General features: G+C 37.4%; 2 protein-coding genes across 2 annotated transcripts; both read left to right on the top strand.

Annotated features, from left to right (window-relative positions):
- Positions 1 to 302: 302 nt before the first annotated feature.
- LOC140338497 (inactive hydroxysteroid dehydrogenase-like protein 1) lies at positions 303 to 5,978 on the top strand. The gene is made up of 4 exons (XM_072422736.1): positions 303 to 427; positions 2,250 to 2,692; positions 4,474 to 4,701; positions 5,874 to 5,978. The coding sequence occupies exons 1-4, from the start codon at positions 307 to 309 to the stop codon at positions 5,976 to 5,978; spliced, it is 897 nt and encodes a 298-aa protein (XP_072278837.1). The 5' UTR covers positions 303 to 306.
- Positions 5,979 to 15,544: 9,566 nt separating this feature from the next.
- On the top strand, positions 15,545 to 20,341 carry LOC140338274 (inactive hydroxysteroid dehydrogenase-like protein 1). Its single transcript, XM_072422418.1, has 4 exons — positions 15,545 to 15,737; positions 17,283 to 17,728; positions 18,224 to 18,442; positions 19,578 to 20,341. The coding sequence occupies exons 1-4, from the start codon at positions 15,581 to 15,583 to the stop codon at positions 19,680 to 19,682; spliced, it is 927 nt and encodes a 308-aa protein (XP_072278519.1). The 5' UTR covers positions 15,545 to 15,580; the 3' UTR covers positions 19,683 to 20,341.
- Positions 20,342 to 25,149: the final 4,808 nt, after the last annotated feature.

The following is a 25,149-nucleotide window of genomic DNA, read 5'->3' as shown; positions in this document are numbered from 1 at the left end:
CTTTATCTGGTAATTGTATTGAAACTTTGGGTGGCATAAAAGGGTACAATATGGTCTACATGTTTTTAAATATAATACATCTGTTGTTGTAGGGGACATTAAAGTCAATAAATGCATACAAATTCTAAAAATAGATTTTTTTTTAAATTTTAATAATGATTTTTTCAGATGGAATGACTTGAACCTAGTGAAGTGATGGAGATAATGAATGAGATTTATAGGATTCCTACATTGGTATCCAATATGTTGTTACAGCTCTATTCCAATCACATGGAGATCCTGGCTGCGGTTGGTGTCTGTTTCATCATGTGGAACTTTTTCAGCCTTCTTCATTACTGGTATACAATGATAAAGCAGTATGTCATGCCCTGTCTTCTAGACAGGACCAAGCTTATCAGACAGTATGGAGAATGGGCTTTAGTTACTGGTAAGTAATAAGCATAATACTGTTAGTTAGGGGTTCTACGTTAGTTTGTGTAGTTCTAAAAGTCATGGATGAGTTTTAGAGAATTAACTTACCTTACTGTCCACTTGATTGGATACATTTCAACTGCTTGTTAACACAAATATTTAATCAGCCAGCCTTATGGCAGCAGATCAATGCATTTAGCCATGTAGACATTGTCAAGACTACCTGTTGAATTTCAATTCGAGCTTTAGAATTGGGAAGAAAAGTGATAACCATGGCATGGTTATTAGTGCCAGGTAGGCCTGTCTGGGTATTTCATAAATTGCTGGGATTTTTGATTACAACCCACCTCCAGGTTTTAAAGAGAATGGACTTAAAAAGGAAAAATATCTAGTAAATGGAGGTTCTCTGGGTGAAAAGGCTGTGGATATGCCAGAAGGAGAATGGCTAGACTGATTTGAGCTGACAGAAGAGCAACAGTAACTTAAATGACTGCTGGTTACAACCAAAATATGCAAAAAGAGTATCTATAAACACACAAGCAGCAGGAAGCCACTTCAGGTACTACTCCTGTCAGCTAAGAACAAACACCCAAGGCTAAAATACATGGGCTGCCCAAAATTGGTCAAGAGAAAGATTGGTATTGTTTAGTCTGATGAGTTTCAATCTCTGCTGTGCACATTCAGATGGTGGGGTCAAAATTTGGCATCAACAATATGAAAGCATGGATCCTTCCTACCTTGTATTAATGGTTCAGGCTAGTGGTGGCAGTGTAATGGTGTGAGGGATATTTTTCTGGTGCACTTTGGGCCTCTTAGCAGCATAATTGAGCATGATTGAAATGTCACAGCCTACCTTAGTATTTCTGCTAGGTCTAACCCAAATTGATTTCTTGAGCACGACTCTGCGTTTACTGTACTCAAATGGCCTCCACAGTCACCAGATCTCAATCCAATAGAGTATCTTTGGGAGTGGTGGCATGGAAGAAAAATATCATGGATGTGCAGCCAACACATCTGAAGCTGCTTGATGTTATTGTGTCAATATGGACCAAAATCCCTGAAGTTTTCAGCACCTTGTTTATTCCATGCTACAAAAAAATTAAGGCAGTTCTGAAGACACGGGGGGCTGCAACCTAGTACTAGCAAGATGTACCTACTAATAAAGGGGCTAATATGTGTAGGCGATAGTGTCAGAGAGGATATTATTGCATCAAAATGTGTTTTGTTTTTTGTTTTTAGCTTAAATAAAAGTTGAGTTGGGCTGTAAAGTATTTGGTAAATAGTGTCTATTCAGCACATCATTATAATACTAAGCCAGCCATGCTCCCCAATGTGAACACTGTATATCAGTTATTAACAATATACAATGAGCCTGGTTTATTACAGCTCTCCAAGGCTGGAGAGGATACACTTTCATCAGTGAAGCTGATCCAGAAAACCTGGAATGGATCTGATCCAGAAAACCTGGAATGGATCTGGTCCAGGATACAAAACATTTGCTAGCAAATGACTGAAGTAATCCGTTCAATGTTTGCTGGATCACCCAGCTTCACAGATGAAGCAGCATTGCTGCTTACTTACTTTATTAAATCATGCCCAATATATCAGTCAATGCACCATTATCCACTCCACACAGCCATAAGAACAAATCCATTGAATTCTGTAGACAGAGTGGCTACCTATCAATTCTTTTGGGAACAAAACATTTTTTTGTTCTTATTATTGGGATTGTTAGCTTGCCCTTGAATATGTTTTTTTATGAAGCATCAGTGTGTCCACAAGACCATTTTATTATATTTGAACATTAATCCACAGCTCAACACTATTTTTCTCCTCAGGAGCCACGGATGGCATTGGTAAAGCATATGCAGAGGAGCTGGCAAGTTCTGGTATGAATATAATTTTGGTCAGCCGTAACCCCAAGAAGCTTAAAAATGTATCTGAAACCATTACTGCAACGTACGCAGTGAAAACTCGTTACATAGTGGCTGATTTTGGCCTGGGGTGTGAAGTCTATCCTGATATTAAGGAGGCTCTAAAGGATGTGGATGTGGGTATTTTAGTTAACAACGTTGGAGTATTTTATCATCCACAATTAACTACAGAGGTTCCAGAAGACAAACTATGGGAAATAATAAATATTAATATTGGAGCAGCTGTCATGATGGTTCATATAGTTCTTCCAGGCATGGTACAGAGGAAGAGGGGAGCCATTATCAATGTGTCCTCAGCATCAGGTTCCAAACCCACACCTCTATTAAGTGTGTATGCATCTTCCAAGGTATTGTATCTACCTAATTACCTTTAAGTACACTCAAAATATATACAAATACTACAAATACTAAAAATCTGTGGTGATATTGGGGAGTGGATTTTAGTCCGTGAAACACATCGAACGCTTATTGCCTAAGGTCCTGCTCAAACAAATTTATGTCTATAATGGAGTAATGATTTTATGTTATTTTATTGAAAAATTCTAATAAATACAGTAAATGTTTTAAACGTATATATTGAAAGTGTGTAATGTGATGCCTTTAACGTCCCGAGGCAAAAATCTTCAAAAAAAATTTATTTTGTATTACAAAGTGGAATGTGGCATTGGAGACTTTTATGCTGAAATATAGTAATTGTCCAGCCAAAAGGATAGAAAAGTTATATACATATTTTGAGGTCCAAAATATTGAATAAATACATGAATAGAATACCTGTAAATACACAGAGCATTATTCTCCAGTAGGTAGCAAAGATGTCTAAATCCAACGCATAATATATAACAGAACAAATGCAATAAATATTAAGACAATGCAGAATCAAACTCAGAAAAGAGAAAATAAAAATGTTTAACTCACATATTCCACGCTACAATAGTTCAAGTAAAAACTGATGAGCCCCGCCAAAGATATGACAATAGATTTTCTTATTTAATGGTTGTAGCCTATACATATAAATAGATGTGGGTAAGATGTTAAGAAAAATATATATTATGTGTATAACATTATTTGGAGAGAAAGGAGGGAACAATAAATAGTAAAATATAGACCTGAGAGAATTGAGAGATATTTCTCAAAGTAGTTTGGACAGTGGAAGTAGATCCTGGCAAATTTGGATTTAATGCTTTATACATTTACTATCTGAGACTCCTAATCCTTATAGGCAAAGGTGTGCCCTTTCATTATTTATGAACATAGGTGTGCTGTTTTATTTTGCACATTTACTGATTGCCACATCTTGGTGATTGATCATGTCTGCATGGGTGGGACCTTAGGGTAAATGAGAATGGATCATTTCTATAGGTACATTGCCTTGAGGAAATGACCCTGTGTGGCCCCAACAATTTGTGACAATGTGCTTTTACAATAAAGCAAGAATCATGTACTTTGGAGTGCTGGTAACTGTATATTTTGTTTTCATTAACTCTACACAGCACCATTCATGGTTATCACTTTAAGCACTCTTAAGCTAGGTACACACTTCCAATTATTATCGTTGGTAAACGAACGACGAACAATCCTGCACGATATCTGCGAACGATCGTATAGCACCGATCCTGTACATACAGATAACGACACGATCGTTCGCAGATATTGTACACACGATAGATGCGATCGTTTGAACGATACAGGAAGTGACGTGCACCACAGGAAGTGAGCGAACGTTCGTTCACCGCGCATGCTCAGGCCATAGACGATCAATGAACGACCGTACACACGATAGATGGTCAACGATCGTCGTCCAATCCGATCCGCCGGTCCGGTCGTTCATTTCCAACGACTATCCTCGTTCGTCGGCGTCGTTGGTTACTTTTTTTACGAACGATTTTTGCCCAATCGATCGTTCGTCGTTCATTTCCAACGATAAAAATTGGAAGTGTGTACGCAGCTTTAGGAGTATAGAGTTTCTTCCCATCATGGACATTGCAACTCTGTACCTCTTGCTAATCTATCCAGATCTGAAACCCTTTAACTATGACTTCACAGAATTTAGCCCACTTTTATTTTAGTTTGACATACCTGCCATAATGGTAAAGTATTATTTATACCAATCTCCTGTTCTTGTCTACAGTCTTTCATAGATCATTTTACCCGAGCTCTACATTATGAATATGCTTCCAAGGGAATCTTTATTCAGAGTTTAGTCACATATTTTGTACAGACCAATATGACTGCATTTAGTACATTCTTGAAGTCAAAGCCTTATCTTGTTCCTGATGCAAAGGAATATGTTCGTCAAGCAGTAAAGACCATTGGAATATCCCGGAGAACAGCGGGACACTTGTCTCACTCTATTCAAGTAAGTGTATAAAATGCAATAAAAAAAAAAAAAGTACAGTCCAGCTTACCATAACACACATATATTTACTACTCATTAAATGTAGGACTGTGGTATAAGACTAAAATAAACAATCTCACAAGGCTCATTTTCACTTGTGTATTGTGGCAATGTTTACCAAAATGCACATTTATACATTGCATTGCAGTTTACCTGTTCTATGCATTACATTGCTGTTCTATGCATCACATCCTGTTCTACACATTACAAGGTGCATTGCTGTGCCATACACCACAATTAAAGCTGCCTAAATTTATTTAATAAGAAAATAACAGTATAAGAAAGATGTGGCCCATTGACTAGAAGAAGATACATTGTGGTGTATGGCACAGCAATGTATCACACATAGAACAAGTGAATGGCCATGCATTGTAATGCACCGCGATGCATATTCCATGCATTGTGGAGTGCTGCTTATTGTATTGGGTTCATTGGCAGCCTATTCATAATTAATATACTTTGTTGTTCATAAATAAGAGATAGGGTTTAGGAATTCTGACTGATGAATCTTCCAGGAGGTAAAGTCACTCAAAGATACAAAAAAAAGGCAACAGTAACTCAACCTGCCTACATAGAGAAAATATTAGTTTTGAAAAGATGTGGCTAAAAGCATAGAAGATGCATTGTGGTGCATTTGTTTACTTGGTTTCCTTAAAGTAGAACTAAACCATTAAAATAAGGAAGTGTGATCAGTTAGGTCCTTATATTTTAAGGGAGAGGGGATATACCTTCTTTAATACAGTAAAATAAACATACCCACCTGATTGTAGTTGTTTATATTAACTCACCTGTCCTTGCTCTGTCATAGGTGCCACTATCAGTATTTGGTGCTCCACCAGCAGGTAGGGAAGAAGTAGGCAAGTAAAATTAGATGATTGTGACCTAGCAGACCAGCCTGTGCTGTGTGTCATGTAAATTTCAGAAATGAATGGTTAAAAAAGTATTTGACAGATATGCTACCCATTATATAACTGTGTATTTATCAGTTTGTTCTGATTTTAGTATAAACATCTAGCTTTAGGTATAAAATAATTGCAGATAATAGATAGCTCTCTAATATTTGCAGATACAAGTTTGTACTGCTAACAAGAAAGTGTTCTGTTCATTTTGTAAAATCTTTTTTTTTTCCACAGCTGTCACTAACTTACTGGCTTCCAGAATGGCTTTGGGTATCCATGTTGAACATTCTCTTCAACATCTTTCGCAAGGAGCATAATCTCAAACCGTTGAAGTTATAAAAAGCCACCATTGCATATTTTCTCATGGGAAAAGCATAATTATATAATCATATTTCTTCTTTAATTATCTGAATCATAATAAATATGCATTTTTCATCTTTACTCTTCACTATTGGAAAAATTGGCTGTGTATGGTTACTCTGTTATACCTTTGTTAAAATGTGTTTAGTTTTCTTTGAAATTGTGTTAAATTTTCAACCAATGATAAAGCAAAAAATGTAAGAATGTGTATGATAAATGGCCGGTGTAGCTGTTTGGCTGTAGTAAAGATGTCTGTGGCAGTGTAGTTCAAGTTCAGGTATATTAATAAACTAAGCATCATCAGCAAAATGACTAATTCTGTGAGGTTCATGAGCAGGATCAATAACATTTTCCAGGCAGAATGTAGTGTAAGCATCTATGCACCCATTCAATTTATATCCACTAAAGTAGGCTATTACACTTAACATGTATTGGTAAAAAAGTAAAAAAAAAAACAGATTAGCAAAGTCAAAGTTGACCTAGTGTCAGATATATCTTTTTAAAACACATGTTAATTAAACTCTACATGTAACATTTCCATGTATTAAAGAGTGCACACAGTATTCACCTGACAATGCCTCAATTTCCTTAGAAGGAATGACGACCATCTACTTCTTGGACTGCAATTCTGGTTCAGAGATGCCACAATCCTGTCATGGCTGTCTTCACGCATGTCTGACACAAATTGTCCCTGTTGTAGTGTCTCACTATGTAAATTTCTACAAAGAAACAGTGTTACAGTCTGAACATTGGGAGAAGAGAATACTTAAAGTGGACCTTAATTCTACCACAGACCTAATAATATATACGATTTCTATTCTCACTTATTTGCGCTGAAATGTCAATCCCCCTTGGTGAGGCTGGTTGTGTTACACTGCATCCATGAAAAATAGAACAATAAATTATGTGCATGTAAGCAGCCATCTTGTGACTTTGGCATCATTGCCTGACCTTCTCTGCTCACAGCCCCCCTCACTGGTCAAGCATTATCACATGGGGTAAAGAGAAAAAAAAAAAAAAACAATAAGAGCACCATTTGTGGTTCTTGACCACTCCCACTGCCCTGATTGGTCAGTAATTTTAGTGTTTTTTTTCCTCTTTTACTAATGATGTCAATATCCCATGAGCCTCTGCAGTCCCCCCATTTGGCAGAGTAGTTTTTTTAACAGACAGATCAGTATAACCTGGCCTCTTATCATCCATAAGCCCAAGTTGAATGTGAGTTTAGATCCTCTATAAGAAATGCTTATTTCTTTCTGCAAAATTACAAAATATGGGGGAAAATGGAAGAAACTGGAAATCAAGTGTGAAATTTTTAGAATAGAAGATGAAACTTTTCGGAAATTACATTGCTCTAGGCAGAAAGCATCAATAAATGTATTATATAAATGCAAAATGTTTAGACACTCAAATTCAAATTGACCTTTTTCAGTCATTGTATAGCAGAGCCGGTGTGATGATCTGGGAACGGGCTCAGAGGCCAATAGCTGTAGCAAAAAGTGAATCTGCAATGAGAAAAAATTTGAGTTCAGTACACAGGTCCATGTAACAATGCAGGAGAATCATCAGGGCCAAAGTCAATATCAATATAAATCAGTTTAAAGTTAGCAAACAATAAAAAGTAGACAGTAATTCTGTATCCAAAAGTCAGTACACATGTGAATAGTAAGTAGTAGTCAATGGCAGGTACACAATAATCTGGCAGGAAATTCATGGTGGGGCTTAAATAGACAGTGATAGGAAGGAGCAGGGAATTTAGAGTTCATGACAACACAGGGTATCAGGGAAGTTTAACTGTGGGATAATTCAATGTCCCTACCATGGTCATAGGTCTTTAAATACAATCTAAGGTCAGTTTTAGGGGGAAGCCATTTAACATAACTGCATGTTTTTGCAAAGTGGAAGGAAACCTAAACACAGAGAGAACCTGCAAACTCCATGCAGATAGCTTCCTGGCTGAGATTTGAACCTGGGACCTAGCGCTGCAAAGGCCAGAGTGCTACCAAGAGACCAAGGTGCTGCTATTATATAGAACTTCTTTTTAACAAGTAAATCAGTTTTAAGCTACCCAAAAACATAATCTTTAAGACCAAGGACTATAGAATGGCACCTATTGATGCACAAGTAAAGCTTTAAAATAAAATGGACTACAGCAGAAGAACGTGCTCAGTTGTAATGCTTTTGTTTCAACAAAAAGCAAGGTGTAAAGCAAAGTGAAAAATGGGGCCTAAATAGTCTGTGGCACCCATTTCCATTATAGCCACGCCCACATGTTGCTGTGGCAACATGTGGGCGTGGCTATAATGGAAATGGGCGTGGTTACACTGTGGGTGTGGTTAAACAGTAATGTTACCGCTGTTTATTGCTGTTTCTAAGTATAAGTGCACTGTGCAGTCCCAATCGTTCAATGTTATCCAATCTGACCACAATACAATGGACAAAACAGTTAAGTAAAAAACAACATTACATGTGATTATCCTAAAGGCAGACCTGTAGAGATAATTTAAAGAAAAATTAAAAGTAAGAGAAAATAAAGCAAGAGAAGAAGTATTTGACAGGAAACACAATTATTTAAAAAATAATGTGAAATATACCAAAGCCACATATAAATATAGGAAAACAAATACAATTTTAACACTGTTTAATTATTCGGTGCTGACTAAGATCTATATTAGGATGTGCGTGCCACTATATGAAAACAGCTTTTTTTCTTTTTTTAATTTACCCAAGAACTAATACAATCTGTATCCAGCTGGGTTGCCTTAAATTTGTGACAAGCAGTATTGATCAGCATTATGAACTATGAAGGCAATCATTTATTTAGTAGTTAAATGAACAAGTACAAAGCATTTTACAATAAATTTAAAGCAGAACTACAATTATCACATATACCAGGCTACGGACACAATCAGCTGATTATAACATAAAGAGTTATAGAGAGGGCTTTAAATATATTTACGGTAACTTAAAAGTTGAATAGTTAGCTGTAGAAACCAAAGCTTGTAGCACAGATTACTACAACTCAGTTTTGGAATTGTTGCAAATGACTCACACACCTGAATGGGCTACTCACTCATCCTGGCCTGGGCAATCAAGTTGGCCAAAAAGCAGACATCTAAAGTGAACCACATAAGGATGGCAGTGCCCACAATAGAGGAGGGACAGGTGTAAGTGTTGTGGCAGTTGCAGGGAAAAAGTGCCTGGGAAAGTGATATATATATATATATATAATGTGTACATATGTCCCAGATTTCTTTACTCTGCACTGCCATTTTAAAAATCCACTCAGGGATTTGGTGTTCTCCCTGCGGTAAGTGCTAATAAAAGGCCTCAGCTGGTCAGTCTACCCTATCCTGCTCTGGGAACCATATGTCTGTATTGGACTGGGGAGAACAAAAAGGTAGTTTGTGTTGTTTAGGACAAACATTGGGTTTGTGCCCAGTAGAGAGTGTTTCTCATTTTTTTGTTATAGTTAGTTGCCTATCTAATGGAAAGTTTTTTGTTTTTTTGTAAATATTATAAATAATGTAAATAGCCTGTACAGCATAAATAAACTGTTGTTGGTGGTGAAATTAGGAGACTGTCCCAGAAAACTAAAAACCCTGCTACCTAACCTGCATGCTGCAAGTGGTGGAGGGTTGCTTCCAGTAGTGAAAGGGTGCATAAGTATTCTGTGCTGAAGTTCAACACCTGAAGGATGGAGGAGCTGTGAAACAACTAGTTTTGGCTAATGCTGAACACAGGAATACAAATGCGTACATACAGGCTATGTTGCACAAACTATGGGGCAGAGAAGGAAAATAAAGCTGTTTGCTGATGGAAAAGCCCTGACTGAGACTGCCCAGTGAATGGCTGTAAAAACTGGCTCTTGGACTGCTGAAGTGTTGCTTTGGGCAACCACATTGCATCTATGGAGTTTTTCAACCATTTGCTGGGCACAATGTCTGGAGGCAAATTTTTCCCTGGAAATGAGTAAGGTGCCTAGAGATTGGTGATCCTGGCCTGGAAGGTCTGCTCCTCTTAGCACAATGAACTATGAAAATAATAAATGTTCTCTTTGCCATGTGGCTGGGAACTGCTCTGATGAGCCCATGCAATGTGATGTTACAGGGAAAGATGTCAGTCATTATTTGCTACCCTTGCATGTTCAGCTATGTCAGCTGATAAACACACTGTCCCTGAATGGTAAACATGTTACTGTTTTCTTAGACTCTGGCAGTCTTGTGATTTGAGTGAAAACAAATGTAGTAACCACCTGTTAAGTTTTCAGTGTAAAAAAAATAAAAAATAAAAAAGCAGTGTTCTGTGTCCATGGTGATGTCCAATATTACCCCACAGCCATTGTGGAATTTTAAACTGTGTTTTGTACTTATGGGAGAGTTCAGGGTCTCAGTAATAGGGCAAGCTCATTGATTATTTTGATTAAGTGATGAGAACTCTTCCCAGGAATCTGCAGCTTTTCCTATCTCATTGTAGGCAGGAGATCTGGTGGAATTTTGAGGCTTTCTTCTTCATCTGGAGGAGGTCAATAAATTTGATCAAAATTGAAGACCTCTTCTGTACAGCCAGAAATCTGGTAATAAAGTGGACCTAAACTATTTATTTATTTTTACCCTACATAAAAGGGTAGCCAACCCTATTATATAAGGTTAAAATGATTGTTTTGGGGGGTAAGTTTGGAGTAAAACCCCTCCCCTTTCTCTTGATCACCGCAGAAGGAGCTTTTCCTATATGTATGGGCAGAATTTGCAGTTCACAGGTATTTCACATGAAGTAGGTGGTAAGCAATTGTAAGACCTCAAGCTAACGGGATACTACAATACCCAAGAGGTCCTGGAAGGGAGGATGGGTGCACAGATACTTCAAAGATAATACTTAAAATTTACACTAATAAACGTGATTGTTTTGGGAACCTTTCCTTAACATATTTTGGCATTAGTTGGGCTTAATTCTTGGTAGCAAAGCCATTACCTCACATATGTCTGTATGTAGTGCTCTCTGGAGGTGAAAGGTCTGGCAGAGTGTCTGGAGGATGAGGGGAGACCTTTGCTCTGCATACATTGTAAACTTGGTACCTCCATTAATAATGTATGCTCAGTCCTCCATCTATGCATCTATTATACACACTGGTTTATCTTGACTTGATGACTTGTATTTATATGGCAATTTGGAGGGCTAAGAACTCAATATATATTTTTTTTTAAATAAAAGGTTAACAAGATGTGATTTATTCTCGAACTGAAGAAAACATACTGCCATGGCAGAAACTGGGTGATTCAGCAAAGCTAGAATAGATCTGATCTAGGATTGAAAACATTTGCTAGTTACGAAGTTATATTTAGAAATCCATTCCAGGTTTGCTGGATCACCCACATTATCCCAAAAAAATCCTGTGTCTTGGAGAGCTTTATTAAATCAGACAGTCTTTTCTCCATGTTTTGGGTTTAGGTGTCATTCAGCTTGGAAGATAAATACCATCTTGTGGCTGAAAAGATGTACTTCAGGGACAGCTTTGGGTTTTAGTAGAATATTGGAATAACACCCCGGGAGGAACATTTAAAAAGAAAGCGTATGTAGATGGGGATGTCTAGGCTTTTGGTCTATAGAGGAGGGGGGTGAGAATGAGCAAGTAGCACCATGCTGTGCTCTCTTCACCCTTCAGTTCATTGCGGTTGTTTGTCTTCTGTCGTTTATGGTTTTGCCAGGATGGTACCATGAACGACGATGGATGGCCGCTGTATACATGTCCGATTCTCGTCCGAGATAAGCCCTGATATCTGATGTGTGTACGTAGCCTTACTTGCCTGGTGATCATATCAAACAGATGCAGTGATTGGACATCATTGAAGTAGGCTATCCAAATAACAAAGCTTCTGGTAAATGTGCTCTAAAATATTGACTAATAGGACTAATTTGGGCCTTCTGTGTTTTTTTGTTGAACACGAATGTAAATTGCCCATGTCCTAATAAGTGCATTATTTAAAAAAAAATCAGCTTACTTATACACTTGCAGTGTGTAACAATGTGGAGCAGGAAGCGGTGTCTGTATATATAATGAGCAAATATGCTTTCCTCATTTCAAGTAATACAAGCAGTAAAGCTTTACAAATAATATTAAAAACTTTCTGCATTCACTGTAACTGTGAATTTGCACTTAAACTTAGTTTAGTAAAGGCAATATTTTGCATTGATTTTTAGTAAATTACTTTTAATTCTGGCAGTCAGTTTGGGAGGAAATGAAGTTTAATTATAAGGGAAAATAAACTCGCTCATCCACATTTGATCATTGCACTTGAAAGTGGCTGTATCTTACCTAGCTTCCTTATATTGTAGTTTTGCTTTGCAAAAAGTTCATATAAGGCACGCTTGGCGGTCATTACTTGCCTCCATACTGTAATTTTTTGTTTTAATGTTTAAATATATATTGATATATTAATCTTATGGATCTCAATTTTAAAGCAGCTGTTCAAGTTGTAGCTATTCAGTATACCACTGCCCCATGATTGTATATCTGAAAGCCTATAACGGGTATGAAAAGAAGCAATATTATGAAAAAAAATTTCTGCAAAAAGCATTTGTTCACTAAGCAGGTACTGGTAAGGACAAGGAGAGATGTATTGGTGTTGCACAAACAGGTTGCAAATGCTATGAATTTGCAAATAAGGGAACATAATTCACTAATGCATTCAATAATTTGCAAGCAAACTCTAACTTGCAAAACATGTACAAGCCATTTACAAAGGTTTATTTTAAGTTTTATGGTAACCTACTGCTAAATAAAACGCACATATATGAAAGGGCATGGGATCTATTCATGATGATTTAAAATTCAGTTGCTGTATATGATTCCTAAAATTTGATATGCTTAAAATGTAACCTTTTGTTCCTCATATGATAAAAATCTCTAGTTCTTTTATATGGGAAGCTGCTATAAGTTAGTTTACTTGTTAGCTTCATAGATCAGAAGTATATTATGCTGGAAACGTGCATGTATAGTATCACACTCCCATATAACCATTAGATGGCAAATGGTGGAAAATCCAAAAAGTAAAAAAGTGTTTAAGTAGTTGTACAAGAGCAAAGTTTGCCAAGGGGGAAAGACTTTGGCATCAATGCAGTGTCATTTTACTTTGTGCAGTTTGCTTAATCCTAAACCACGTGGACAGAGCCATGTTACTAAAAGACTACAAAGAATTACATATTTTTATAAGGAATGTGCTAGAAATTGTACTCAAATAATGTTGCAAATTATTATAAATGGTTGATCAGGGATTGCATTTATGTATTTTGAAAGTTGCATAGCATGCTGGATACATTTCTGTTCCACACTGCCTAATCCTGTTTCTACTCGTTACTAATTAAATATCAGAAACTACTCTAAGGTTTTTTGGAAAGCTTTTGATGATACACTGGTACTTCTTTTTAGACTTGCTATAATGTTTGAACTATGTAATTATGTTGATACACTTATGTAAAAGTGGATGTATATCTGTATATTGTAATATAGGGACGCAGTGGTTCCCATTTTGGACACTGCAAAAATTGTCTCCTACTTTACTTTTTAATATGATGTACCAATAAAATAAATTATTAGGACTTTACCAGTATAAATAAAACTGTTTCTCTGCACATATCAATTTGGTTTTTAGAAAGCCACCTAAAATTATTTTTTCCCAATCTACTAAAGTCATATGGGTATTGTTTATCAAGCAATGCTTTCAGGTCTTTTGGATACATTTTTGTGTTCCAGACAACCTTATCTGCATATTATAATTGCCACTTGCAAATACACCCTGGACAGTTGTGTGTGTGTGGTGATGTAATCTCAACTTGAGAGAAAGTCTTTTGGGTGATCTATGCATGATGCAAGGGTTTTAAGAGTTGTTACCAATTCATAATCTTTTCTCTATTCTAAAGATAGAACTGTTTGTCCTTTACAAAATAATCTTGAATGCTTTCCTATTAAGGTCTGTTTTGTCATGGGGACAAGGTATATGCCCAGTTTCAGCAACCTCTATGGCTCTATTGTAAACTACTCTTTTAATATCAAAGTACAGCACTTGTCCTATGGTGTAGCTATATAGATGATATTTTATTTATCCGGAAAGACATAAGGAGTTGGTGGTTTTTCAAATATAAATACGAACACTTTAGGTCTGACATTTACAGAACAATATATAGAGATTCTATACTTGCAGTAAAGAATCTATTAATTTTTGGTTTTCCGGGAATAGATGTTAGGAACAGAGACTCGCTGTTGAAGAGAAAACAAATGGTAATGGGACATCTTTGTAAAATATAATGTGCAGGTACTAGAAGTACAACATGTAGTTAGATTTAGGTAAATACTACAAGTGGATAAGATCTTGGGGATGCTACTATCTTCCCAAGCAATTGCACAGCTCAATGTACAATGCCAGGTATCCTAGCATACGCCTAGCTTCCATGAAATAAATTAACAGGAGAGATATTGCCTGGACCTTCTGAAATAAAAGTGCTGATTACCTAATGAACTAATTTAGCAGTATAACAGTAGCTCATTTATCTTATATGTATATACCTTTACCTTTTATAGTTATAAGTTAATTTGTTCTAAAAAAAAAAATCTTGCTAGCGGTCAGTCAGATGCAATGGTGTTAACACATGCTGAGGATAAATAATTTGTTATGACTTAAATACGGAGACTGCCTATGCTGACCTCCCTTTTAAAGACTGTTTGGAGATGTCCAGCAATGTCCCTTTAGCCGTGCAGCCTGATGTATTTTATGGACATCCCCAGAACTATTCTGGGAGGCTGTGCACAGCTGAAAAGGATTTTAGAGGCATTAGCTCCCTACTCAGTCCTGCACTGCCATTAACTGCAGGGACTTTAAAGCCTCTCTGCTCCCAGTCACCAGTGCCCGTTGTAGTGTTTAGCTGGGCTAATCTGTGCAGGAGAGACATTTGTCTGATTAACTGTTGGCTGACTTTGCCTGTCTCTGACCCTGCGAGTTGCCTGGACTGACCTTTTGCCTGTGAAAGACTCTGCTTGTGTATTTCGTCTAGTGGACTGATTATCTGTGTATGACCTTTTACTGTATTCTGGACTTCTCTGTTAGAACTGCTTTATCTGTGGGCTCCTGGTCCTTTTCCAGCCCTTTCCCAGACACCATTCCTTGTGCACGAAGTCCCAGGAGCAATCTTGTGTTAGGAATCCCAACTGGTTTCCCCAAGCAGGGACTTGCTTATAGGTGAAAAGTGTTATGTTAGATTGGAAGATTGGTGTCTGGTGAGGACCAGGGCCTTACAGACGGTCCCTATACTGTATTTATTTTATTATTTTAGGTTTTCTAATCTTTACCTGTTATCCTGAAATGATGGGAGGCATAAAGGTGTCATTAACAAGATATATATTTTCTACATGTACTAGAAACATAGATGTTAATGTAGGAGACATTAAAGATATCTAACTACTATTAGGTTTTTCTTACATTTTTATGATGAATTTTTCAGATGGCTGGTTTCTCATTCGGCGGGGTAATGGAGATGGCGTTTGAGATGTATTGATATCCAAGAGGATTTCACGGTTGTCTTCCAATCACATGGAGATCCTGGCTGCAGTTTGTGTCTGTTTCATCATATGGAATGTTTTCGACCACCTTTATTTCTGGTATACGATGATACAGCAGTATGTCATGCCTTCTCTTCTAAGCAGGACCAAACATATCAAACAGTATGGAGAATGGGCAGTAGTTACAGGTGAGTAGGAAGATCGTATAAAATCATAGCTGAGTTGTTTATTTCTACTGATGCCTTACTCTTCACTTTTTTGCTGTGGCACCTTAAAATACCTATTTTTAAACAGCCAAAGTCCATTTATTTCCAGAATAAGGGTATTTCCATTCCAGCTGAGTGCTGGGTTCTTCAAAAGGCACACACATTGCCTTGCTTGTTGCAATGTTTTGTATTTGATAGCAAGGCATAGAATGGCAATCCCAATGTGCACAAATGTAGTGCCTGTTGAACTTTTTAGAGCACAGATTAACAATGCACAGCTGTATGCTAGTAAACTACATTGTGGGTACTTTAAGAATATAAGCAATCTGTACACTAACATAGCGCATGTTCATTTTGTGCACACTGTGTAAATGCAACACTTGAGTGGGAATGAGCCCTAATTGTTATGTAGCTCATTCTCGCTAGAAAATCAGCAAACCGAATTCATATATGGCTTTCTGCTTTTATAGTGATGTCCTGTACAACTGACATTTACCAATATGAAAAAAGTTAGAGGGATCAGCACAATTGTGGACACTGTGGGATATTTTGAAAGTCCATTTATTGAGGGACAAGCTTTACTCAAACTGTCACTTTATGTTATGATAAACAGTTTAGTACAGTGAAACACAATGGCTTATGTTGGCAAAAGTCCCCAATGGTTAGCAAATAAAGTCCTGAAGCCCAAGCGGCTACTCCAGGATTGGACCTGGTACTCGCAGGAAGCACATGTTGCAACTTCAAAGTCTCTAGGGCCAACAACATGGGCTGCTCAGTCCAGCTTCCTTTTAGCCTTACTCTCAGACTGGGGCTCCGATTTAGACTCCGACTGTTCCTGTTAGATTCCTGACAGCCCCAGACATATCTGTCCAGTCAGTCTGCAATCCTGGGCTGTACTGCAATCAGATAGGAAGGCCCACCCAGATCCTTCAGTCCATAGTTTGTAATAAGTTAACAAAAAATGGCCACAGTAGGTTGCCAAACAGAATTTCCCAGACTCTAGCTGTACAAAATCTGAATAAATGGTGGAATAGATCCACAATCCAGGTTCGACCATTAAAATCTCATAAAATCACCATAAACGTGTTACATTTTTTAATTTTGCAATTTTCATCAAAACAATACCTGGTGAGACTTACATAAAAGTCTTTGTGCAAGCACTTCTTGGAACTGTGCGAAACTTGTAAAGTACATTTGCTCTTTTCCTAAAACCCAATAAAAACAAATCAATATATAACCATTTTCATGGCTTGACTGTGGCATTGCAGTGTTTGAAGTGTTTGGGGATATAATGCTGTTTAGCCAATATTTACCCAAAGCCAGCATAGTGCATTTATTAATAGAAGTAAATATTTGCCAAGCTAGCACTATATATCTATCAATAGTTAATAGATACAGATTTGATACATTGTTAGACTGCCCTAAGGATTCGTGTATTCACCTGACCATTTCGATGTATCATAACACAACAAACCAAAGTTTACCACAATCATGAAGAAATCATTTTTTTTTTTTTTTTTTTAACAGGTGCCACAGGAGGTATTGGTAAAGCATATGCAGAGGAGCTGGCAAGTCATGGTGTGAACGTCCTTTTGATTAGCCGCAACCCTGAGAAACTTAAGAATGTATCTGAGGCCATTACTGAGACTTATGGAGTGAAAACTCGTTTTATAGTGGCTGATTTCAGCCTGGGACGTAAAGTCTATCCTGATATTAAGAAGTCTCTAAAGGATGTGGATGTGGGTATTTTAGTTAACAACGTTGGAGTGTTTTATGATTATCCACAATTCACTACAGAGGTTCCAGAAGACAAACTATGGGAAATGATTAATATCAATATTGCAGCAGCTGTCATGATGGTTCATATAGTTCTTCCTGGCATGGTACAGAGGGAGAGGGGAGCCATTGTCAATGTGTCCTCAGCTGTGTGTTGCAAACCCACACCTTTAGTAAACGTGTATGCATCTTCCAAGGTAATGTACCTACCTGATATACTGTAAGCACACAATAAGTAAGAAGTTCAAGTGTGGTGAAACCCCCAAAATGCACTTGGTAGAGTGGTTTGGGTTATGCCATCATGATGCTCCTGAACATGATGGCATACCCCGCCCACTCCCGTATTGCAGATCTGAACTTGCAATGGGAGAGTGGGCGGGTTGTGTGCCGTGACACAGCCGGCCCACACTCCCCTCGCAGGCCAACATCCGGGGATGTGTTCTGCGACTCTGGCCGGTGCGCCCCCTGGCAGGGTCCTTCTCCTGACCCTGCTCGGGGAGGCACAGGCCAGAGAAACATCCCCATTGGGCCATATGCGGCTGTAGTTTTCCCATGCCTGTCGTGTGACTAAATTGTACATTCACTGAATTTAGCCCACTGTTTTATTTCAATGAGCATACCTGTCAAAATGTAAAATAATTTATTATACAATGTATACCAAATCATTAACTTGTCATGTGTTTTTTTTCCAGTCCTTTATTGATTATTTTTCTGAATCCCTACATTATGAATATGCTTCCAAAGGAATCTTTATTCAGAGTTTAGTTGCATATTTTGTAAAAACCAATCTGATACCATATAGTACATGCATAAGGTTCCTTATGCTTGACCCAAAAGAATATGCTCGTCAAGCAGTAAGAACCATTGGAATATCACGGAGAACATCAGGACACTTGTTACACTCTATCCAGGTGAGTGTTATATGAAATACAAATATAGGTATGGTGGAGCTCGCTCACCATAAACACACATACATTTATTTGGTATTAAATATAGGACTGGAGCAACATCAGTCCAAAGGACTAGTATAAAGTCTCACAGGGTCTATTCACATTGACACTTTACACAAAATTCTGCGTTACTTCAATGAATGGCAATTTGTCTTGTGTGGTATGTTGCTTTGTCACTTTACTGTAAAAATCATGCAAATGCTTCGTAAATTAAAGTGTGTGCTGCAATGCATATACTGTATTCCATATTCTATGCATTGTGGTGTAGTAGTGTCACTAAATAAAAAAATATGTACATGTTTTTTACATATTGGACCATTAATTATGAATTGACTTCCTGGGTAAGTCATTGAAAGATACAGGAAAGTCAACACTAAACCTGCCAAAATCTATTCAATTAGAAAATTACAATTTGGGAAAGATGTGTCCTATATCCTCATAAGAGACAATGCTCAACAGTGATTAATCTTTTTATGTGGCTTTTTCATGGAGTAGAAATATGAGCAAATAAGACATAAGGCCATTGATTAGCACAGAAGGTTTTGCTTTCTTAAATAATTCATGCAGTATAGTTTTTCGCTAACTGTTCTACCAGTAGATCGTATGTGTCTTTCCTTTTTAGTTTTATTTTATTTTTTCACTTCCTTTTTAGTTGCACAACAAGCTAGAGTTAAGCTAGAAATGAAAGCTCAACTTCAACCTGATGATTAAGCGGCTGCAGCAACCATTTTATTTTCACTTGGGGGCGGGGGGGGGGGGTTGATGCATTTAAACAAAATATGACCGACCATTGTAGACACCCTGTGACAGTGTGTGGGTTTTTTTTTTTTTTTTTTCAGAATGGGGAAGATGATGATTAAACTTTAAATGTGGCATGGTTGTTGGTGCCAGGTGGGATTGATCCAAGTATTTCAGAAACTGCTGATCTGCTAGGATTTTTGTGTACAAATGATCTCTAGCGTTGGCGATTGGCCCAATAAAAAGTGAATGTACCCAGTGAGTGCTTGGTTCAGGCTATGGAAGTTGTTAGGCAAAAGTACCTTTAAACCCCTCATATTATGTTTTGGTAACAAATGTAATTTCTTTTTTTCTCCAGTTTTCAATATCTTGCTGGTTACCAGATTGGCTTTGGGTATCTGCAATAACCTTCCTAAGCAACATGGTTCGCCGTGAACAAAATCTCCAACCAGTGAAGTTATAAAAAAAAAAAAAAAAAATCACATTCCTATTTCTCTTAATGTTAAACTTGTGGGAGTGACCTTAATCTATATCTGTATTTCTGAATACAAAGTTCTTTCAGCTAAGCATAGAAAATGTCTATAGTTGGTGTAGGATCACATATTTGGTAATTTCTTACTGCCTCCAGATAGAAACAGCACTATATTGTAAATGACAGACAACATTGACCATTGTTTTAGCTACAGGATGTGCATTTGAAAACCGTTATTATAACAAATGAGCTTCTTTGGTTATATTAGTGTGGTTTCTTAGGAATCATTACTCAATTTTGGGTTGGTTGGGGGACAAAAAAGAACTCCAAAATGTTGGTTATAAAAATGTTTTGACTTGGGTGTTACACATTATGAAATTGTTTATTAAAAAAAAAAAAAAAAAAATTGCGGTCATTACTTCGCGCATTCTCTATGGTCCAAGATTGTAAGCTTGCAAGAGCAGCAGTCATACCCATAATATGTGTTTTGTCTTGTGTTTTGTCTTGCTCATTCTATCAAGTCAAAATCTTTTGCTATTTGTATTGCAAAATGTCATTTTTTTTTAACTATGTATATATTAATGGTACCCACTTTTGCCTCTATTGTACACCATGGAAGATAATGGCACTATATAAATAAAAATAAGATTTTTCAAAATGGGTTACTACTATTGATTTTATTTAGTAAAAAAGGTAAATGTGGATTATGACTGAAATCCTAGTGAAAACTAAGTAATACTTTGGTGTGTATAATATATACATACACTCGTTCTTAAAGAGGAACTAAACTCAAAAATCCACTTGCCTTTAATCCCACAGTGCAGTCGATCGGTCCGGAGGGGTCTTCTATCGCATCCTGCCAACCGTCTTTGAGCTGGCGCTGGGGGTGTTGCAATTAAAAGCAAAAGCAAATAGAATTTTTACTATACTTAAAAGGGGTTGTCTACCCTTTTCTTTAAAGTGAAATTTCCGAGTTTAGGTACGCTTTAATATTGCTTGCAGATATCCGTTATGCAATCGCTGTCATCCAACGTCACTGGATCTTGTAGACAAAACATTCTTCCCACAAGCCAAGGTAAACTCTTTGTGCATGGAATTGCCACAAGGCATAACAAGCCCACAACGTCCCACCTTGGCCCTAGAAAACTGGAGTCTGCCTTTTTGCATTTGTTCCCATTGTTCATAGGAGAATGGCTTTGGTATTAAGCACTGCCTCAGGTCTTACAAAAATTATAAGTCGCTCAACTCCCTAGGTCTGCTCACACTTGTCTGTTTGCATTGGTATTTAGTATAAATATTGGGAATTGAGTACAAAATGTTCAATAAAACTGTAATGGAAGGAAAAAATATTTTAATATTTGGAACACAAGTTTTCTATGTCAAAGGTTTTCCTACATGACAAAGTTAAGCCTAAAACGGTAATTGAAAGCACAGGTGCTTTTAGTTTAAAAAAATTAATAAATAAAATTGATTTTGCTTGTAACAGACTTTTTAACGCAAAAACAAGCATTTATTAGGCTTTTGGGTTTTTTTTTTTTTTCCCCCTCTTCAGTAGAAGTTTGAAAGTTTCCATTTTCTGTTTCCAGGTACCCTAGCCACACACCTTTCTAAGTACAGCTTTGTAGAAACACAACTACAGTGGTTGCAGAGGACCAAACGTGGTTTCATAATGCCCTGAATGTCACTATCACAACTCACGTTTTGGTATTAGTTTTGTAAACTGCACATCATGTATGGAAATGTAATTGTAGGGAGAAAATAAATTTAACCAATTTCTGTCAAAAACATATCACGCTGTAATTCTTAGAATAGAATTCCATGTTTCCTTTGTAACTAAGCAGTGATGGTGATGACGATTTCAGTGATGTCTATGCTGATGACCTCATGGCAAATGAAGCTCTGTTTGGACATACAGATGATGAGGAGAAATCCGCTGTTTTGAGCTAAGGGAGTAGTACTCTTAAGGTCTCATTGTCTACACCATATTGTTTTTGTTGAGCCTATTCTCCAGAGCTAGTTTACTAAAGTTAGGGTTTTTTTTTTTTTTTTTTTTTTTTTTTTTTTTTTTTTTCTTTTTAGTTTTTATAGGACTAAAGCTTGGACAGCTTCACTGTTGAGTATTGACAGTGTTTCTTTAAAGATGATTTTGTCAGAGCCTACCATATAATGAGCCTATACCAGTATAAAGTGCAGTCATTATTTAGACCCATGTTTTTTTTAATTATATTTATTGGCATTTATTTTGATTATTGAAACTCGCCAGTAGCTGCTGCATTTCACAGGCTTAAACCCGAGTCAATCAGTTTTTCCTGGTTTCTTAGGTGAAATTAAGTATCTCGGCTTAAATTCGGAACGGGTTATATTCGAGTATATAGGTAGCAGTTGCCCTATGGTAAAACCCTGATGACCGGGGTTTACAGGCCTGGTGAAAAGATTGCAAGCTTTTTCTCTTTGCAGATGATCTTCTACTGTATATTACCTCCCATGATATTTCAGTTCCCTCTACTTAAGGGTAGTTTGCTTAGCAATTTTGAAGGGAATTTTAATAAGCTAAGTTACCTTTTCTCTTACACAACCTGAGTTTACATTTTTTTTTTTTTTTTAAGTTTATGTATCTGACCCTGCTTAGCTGTTCTGTAACTATCCTTCCTATCTATGCTCCAAAAACTTCAATGTTACCTTAAAAAATATAGCTCTTTTTCTCTCCCATGCTTTTCCAGGATCAACACCCTAAAATGGACATATTGCCCCACCTCCTATACCTCTTTCAAACAATCCCTATATACCACTTTGCTACTTAACTATGTAAAGTACATAAGCTTTTTCAGATAATATTTTGGAAGGCAAGACACCTTCATATTGCAATTCACTATTTGATCCAGATAAAGCAGGGGGTGCTGGGGTACTTCTTGTGCTGATTCAGAGGTGACTTGTTTCACAGCTGGGAATAGAAAAGTTGTGTTCTTTCTGGAAGACTATGACTAGTGTTGGTCGAATAGCTCACTATTCGATTCGGCAGCTATTCTCTCGAATAGAGCAAAAAAATTCGGGTGGTCGAATGTCAAAGTCGAACACTAATTAAACTGTGTAGAGCTTCTACAGCCTCCAAACAGATGTAAAAAGATACATTGTAAAAGGATACATAACACTTTACACATTACATACCCTGTACTTTGCATGACGATTAAAGAGCACCTGTCACATCAATATTCTGCTAAAGCTAGGTACACACTTCCAATAATCATTGTTATAAAACGAACGATTATGACTGTGATCAACGATTATGCGCGATTATACTTGAACGATCATATTGTGCACAATTCTGTGCATGCTGTAACAATATGATCTTTCATATATAATCCACCAACAGCGTCTACACGCTAGATACAATCTGTGTATGCAGCTTTAGTCTACACGGACTGTTTCCCCAGCGTTTAACCTGAGGCTTTTTAAAGCTCATGTTTGAAGTCCCCATGCATTCCCATGGGCTAATCTACACCAGGACGTTTCTTTCAGGCACGTTTTTCAGTGTTATCTTAAACGTTGCTTGCAACATTTAAAAAATTAAAACGCTAGATAAACGCAGGAAAACGCTTCCATTGAACTCAATGGAGGCTTTTTCAAGTGTTTTTAAGCTTTTATGAAAGCTTCCATTGAAAACAATGGGGGCTTTTATAAACATTTTCAGCAGGACTTTGGAATCTGGAAGCCCCCTTTAATAAGGAGACTCCCAGATCTCCACCGCCCCACCCTGGGGAATGAGTACAGGGGTACATAAATCCCCTTACTCATTCCCTGAAAGGGTTAAAATATAAGTAAAAAATAGGACAAGGGTTTATTGTTAAATTATTTTATTAATGTGTGTGTTTGTGTAATTAAACTTTTTTTTTTTTTTTTACAGGTTATCCCAATGACAGGAGGATTTCCAGGGTTGCAATGAACACAGCCCTGGAAATCCTCCTGACAGTGAGGGATTGCAGGGCACTAGGGGTTAAATGAGGACAAGCCTCTCCATTCACCCCTAGTGCTCTGGCTGAGGTTTTACATTTCTCAGCCATTCAGCACTAGATATGAATGGGGAGACTTGTGCCCATTCATCTCTAGTGCTCTGTGATTGGCTGAGAAATAGGAAATCTTGATGACAGCTCAAGCATCATCAGGATTTCCCTTTCCTCAGCCAATCAGGGAGCAGAGCAATCAGCGGAGCTTTACTATGCTGACAGCTCTGCTCCCCTGATTGCTCCTGCAGCCCTATAGAGCTGTGACATGTTCTGTATGTGTAATACATGCCACAGCTCCACTAGGGCTGTGGGAGCGATCAGGGGAGCAGAGCTGTCAGCATAGTAAAGCTCCGCTGATTGCTCTGCTCCCTGATTGGCTGAGGAAAGGGAAATCCCTAATAGAATACTAAAATATCTTGGTTATGGGGACAGGTGCACTGCTACACAATGAGAATTTGAAATTGAAAAGTTCACTTCCAAGAAAATCTATAATTAAGGGAACTTCCCTTTGGCTTTAGTTGTGCTTATTTATTAGTAGTAAGGCCCAGTCACATGACCTGTCTATAACCAACTATAAGTAGGCCATATCTAAACAATACATAAACAGTCCACATACTAAAAGTACACCACTACTTCTGTTAGCATTTACCCTTCGAGTGCACACAAACCATCTTTAATTGGAAGATATTTGCAAACATTTGGTACATCATCAAACATGCAGAAATGTTTAGGCTTCTAAGTTCATGATTGGCAGGTGTCTTGCTCTTAGCGGTTGTGCACAATTTCTTTCTTCTTAAAACTTGAACTTATTACTGGAGTTTCTGCTGCATTGGGTCCTGGGTTCCAATTCTGGCCAGGACATTATCCTAAGACTTTGCATGTTCTCCCTGTGTTTCTATTGGTTTCCTCCAGGCTCTCCCCTTTTCCCCTACACCTCCAAAAACATTCAGTTAGGTTGAATCCCCTGGAAATTGTCCTTGGTATGTGTGGAAAACAAAACAAAATGCAGAATAGTCTGCTGGGTCCTGGCCTTGAACTGGATGCTTTATAATAATGATAAAAAAATAAACTAAAAATTTCTTTAACAATGAAGCTTATACATTACTCATTAGGAAAAAATTAGGACCAGTATTTTAGTGCAAAAAATGTATACCTCTCTTAAAGCTGTGCTCCGGACCAGTCTTTACACAACAGTAAACATTTCTGGATAATGCAGAAAGCATCTCTGGCATGAGAACCTCTTTAAGCATTAACATATTGGTAATGCAGGGCACCATAACACCCTGCACACCATCTTTTCATCATGTTGCAGGTTCAGTTATGCTAGATATTTTTCAAGGCAAATATTATCTTGCAGGTAGGGCCATTAAAACTTTATCAATACTAATTGTAGAACGTGCAAGAATAAAAAAACTGGATTTAAAAATCATGTTGTATCTTTCCCTGGAACACCATAA

Source organism: Pyxicephalus adspersus, chromosome 9, assembly GCF_032062135.1.
Source record: "Pyxicephalus adspersus chromosome 9, UCB_Pads_2.0, whole genome shotgun sequence".
In the NCBI taxonomy this organism is placed as follows: domain Eukaryota; kingdom Metazoa; phylum Chordata; class Amphibia; order Anura; family Pyxicephalidae; genus Pyxicephalus; species Pyxicephalus adspersus.
Note: the sequence above shows the minus strand (reverse complement) of the source record. Positions and strands in the feature narration are given on the sequence as shown.

Coding starts and splice junctions, on each gene's coding strand:
- LOC140338497 (XM_072422736.1), top strand. CDS start 307: ATGTGGAACTTTTTCAGCCTTCTTCATTACTGGTATACAATGATAAAG. Junction 428..2,249: donor AGAATGGGCTTTAGTTACTG/GTAAGTAATAAG, acceptor TTTTCTCCTCAG/GAGCCACGGATGGCATTGGT. Junction 2,693..4,473: donor GTGTGTATGCATCTTCCAAG/GTATTGTATCTA, acceptor TCTTGTCTACAG/TCTTTCATAGATCATTTTAC.
- LOC140338274 (XM_072422418.1), top strand. CDS start 15,581: ATGGAGATCCTGGCTGCAGTTTGTGTCTGTTTCATCATATGGAATGTT. Junction 15,738..17,282: donor AGAATGGGCAGTAGTTACAG/GTGAGTAGGAAG, acceptor TTTTTTTAACAG/GTGCCACAGGAGGTATTGGT. Junction 18,443..19,577: donor ACTTGTTACACTCTATCCAG/GTGAGTGTTATA, acceptor TTTTTTCTCCAG/TTTTCAATATCTTGCTGGTT.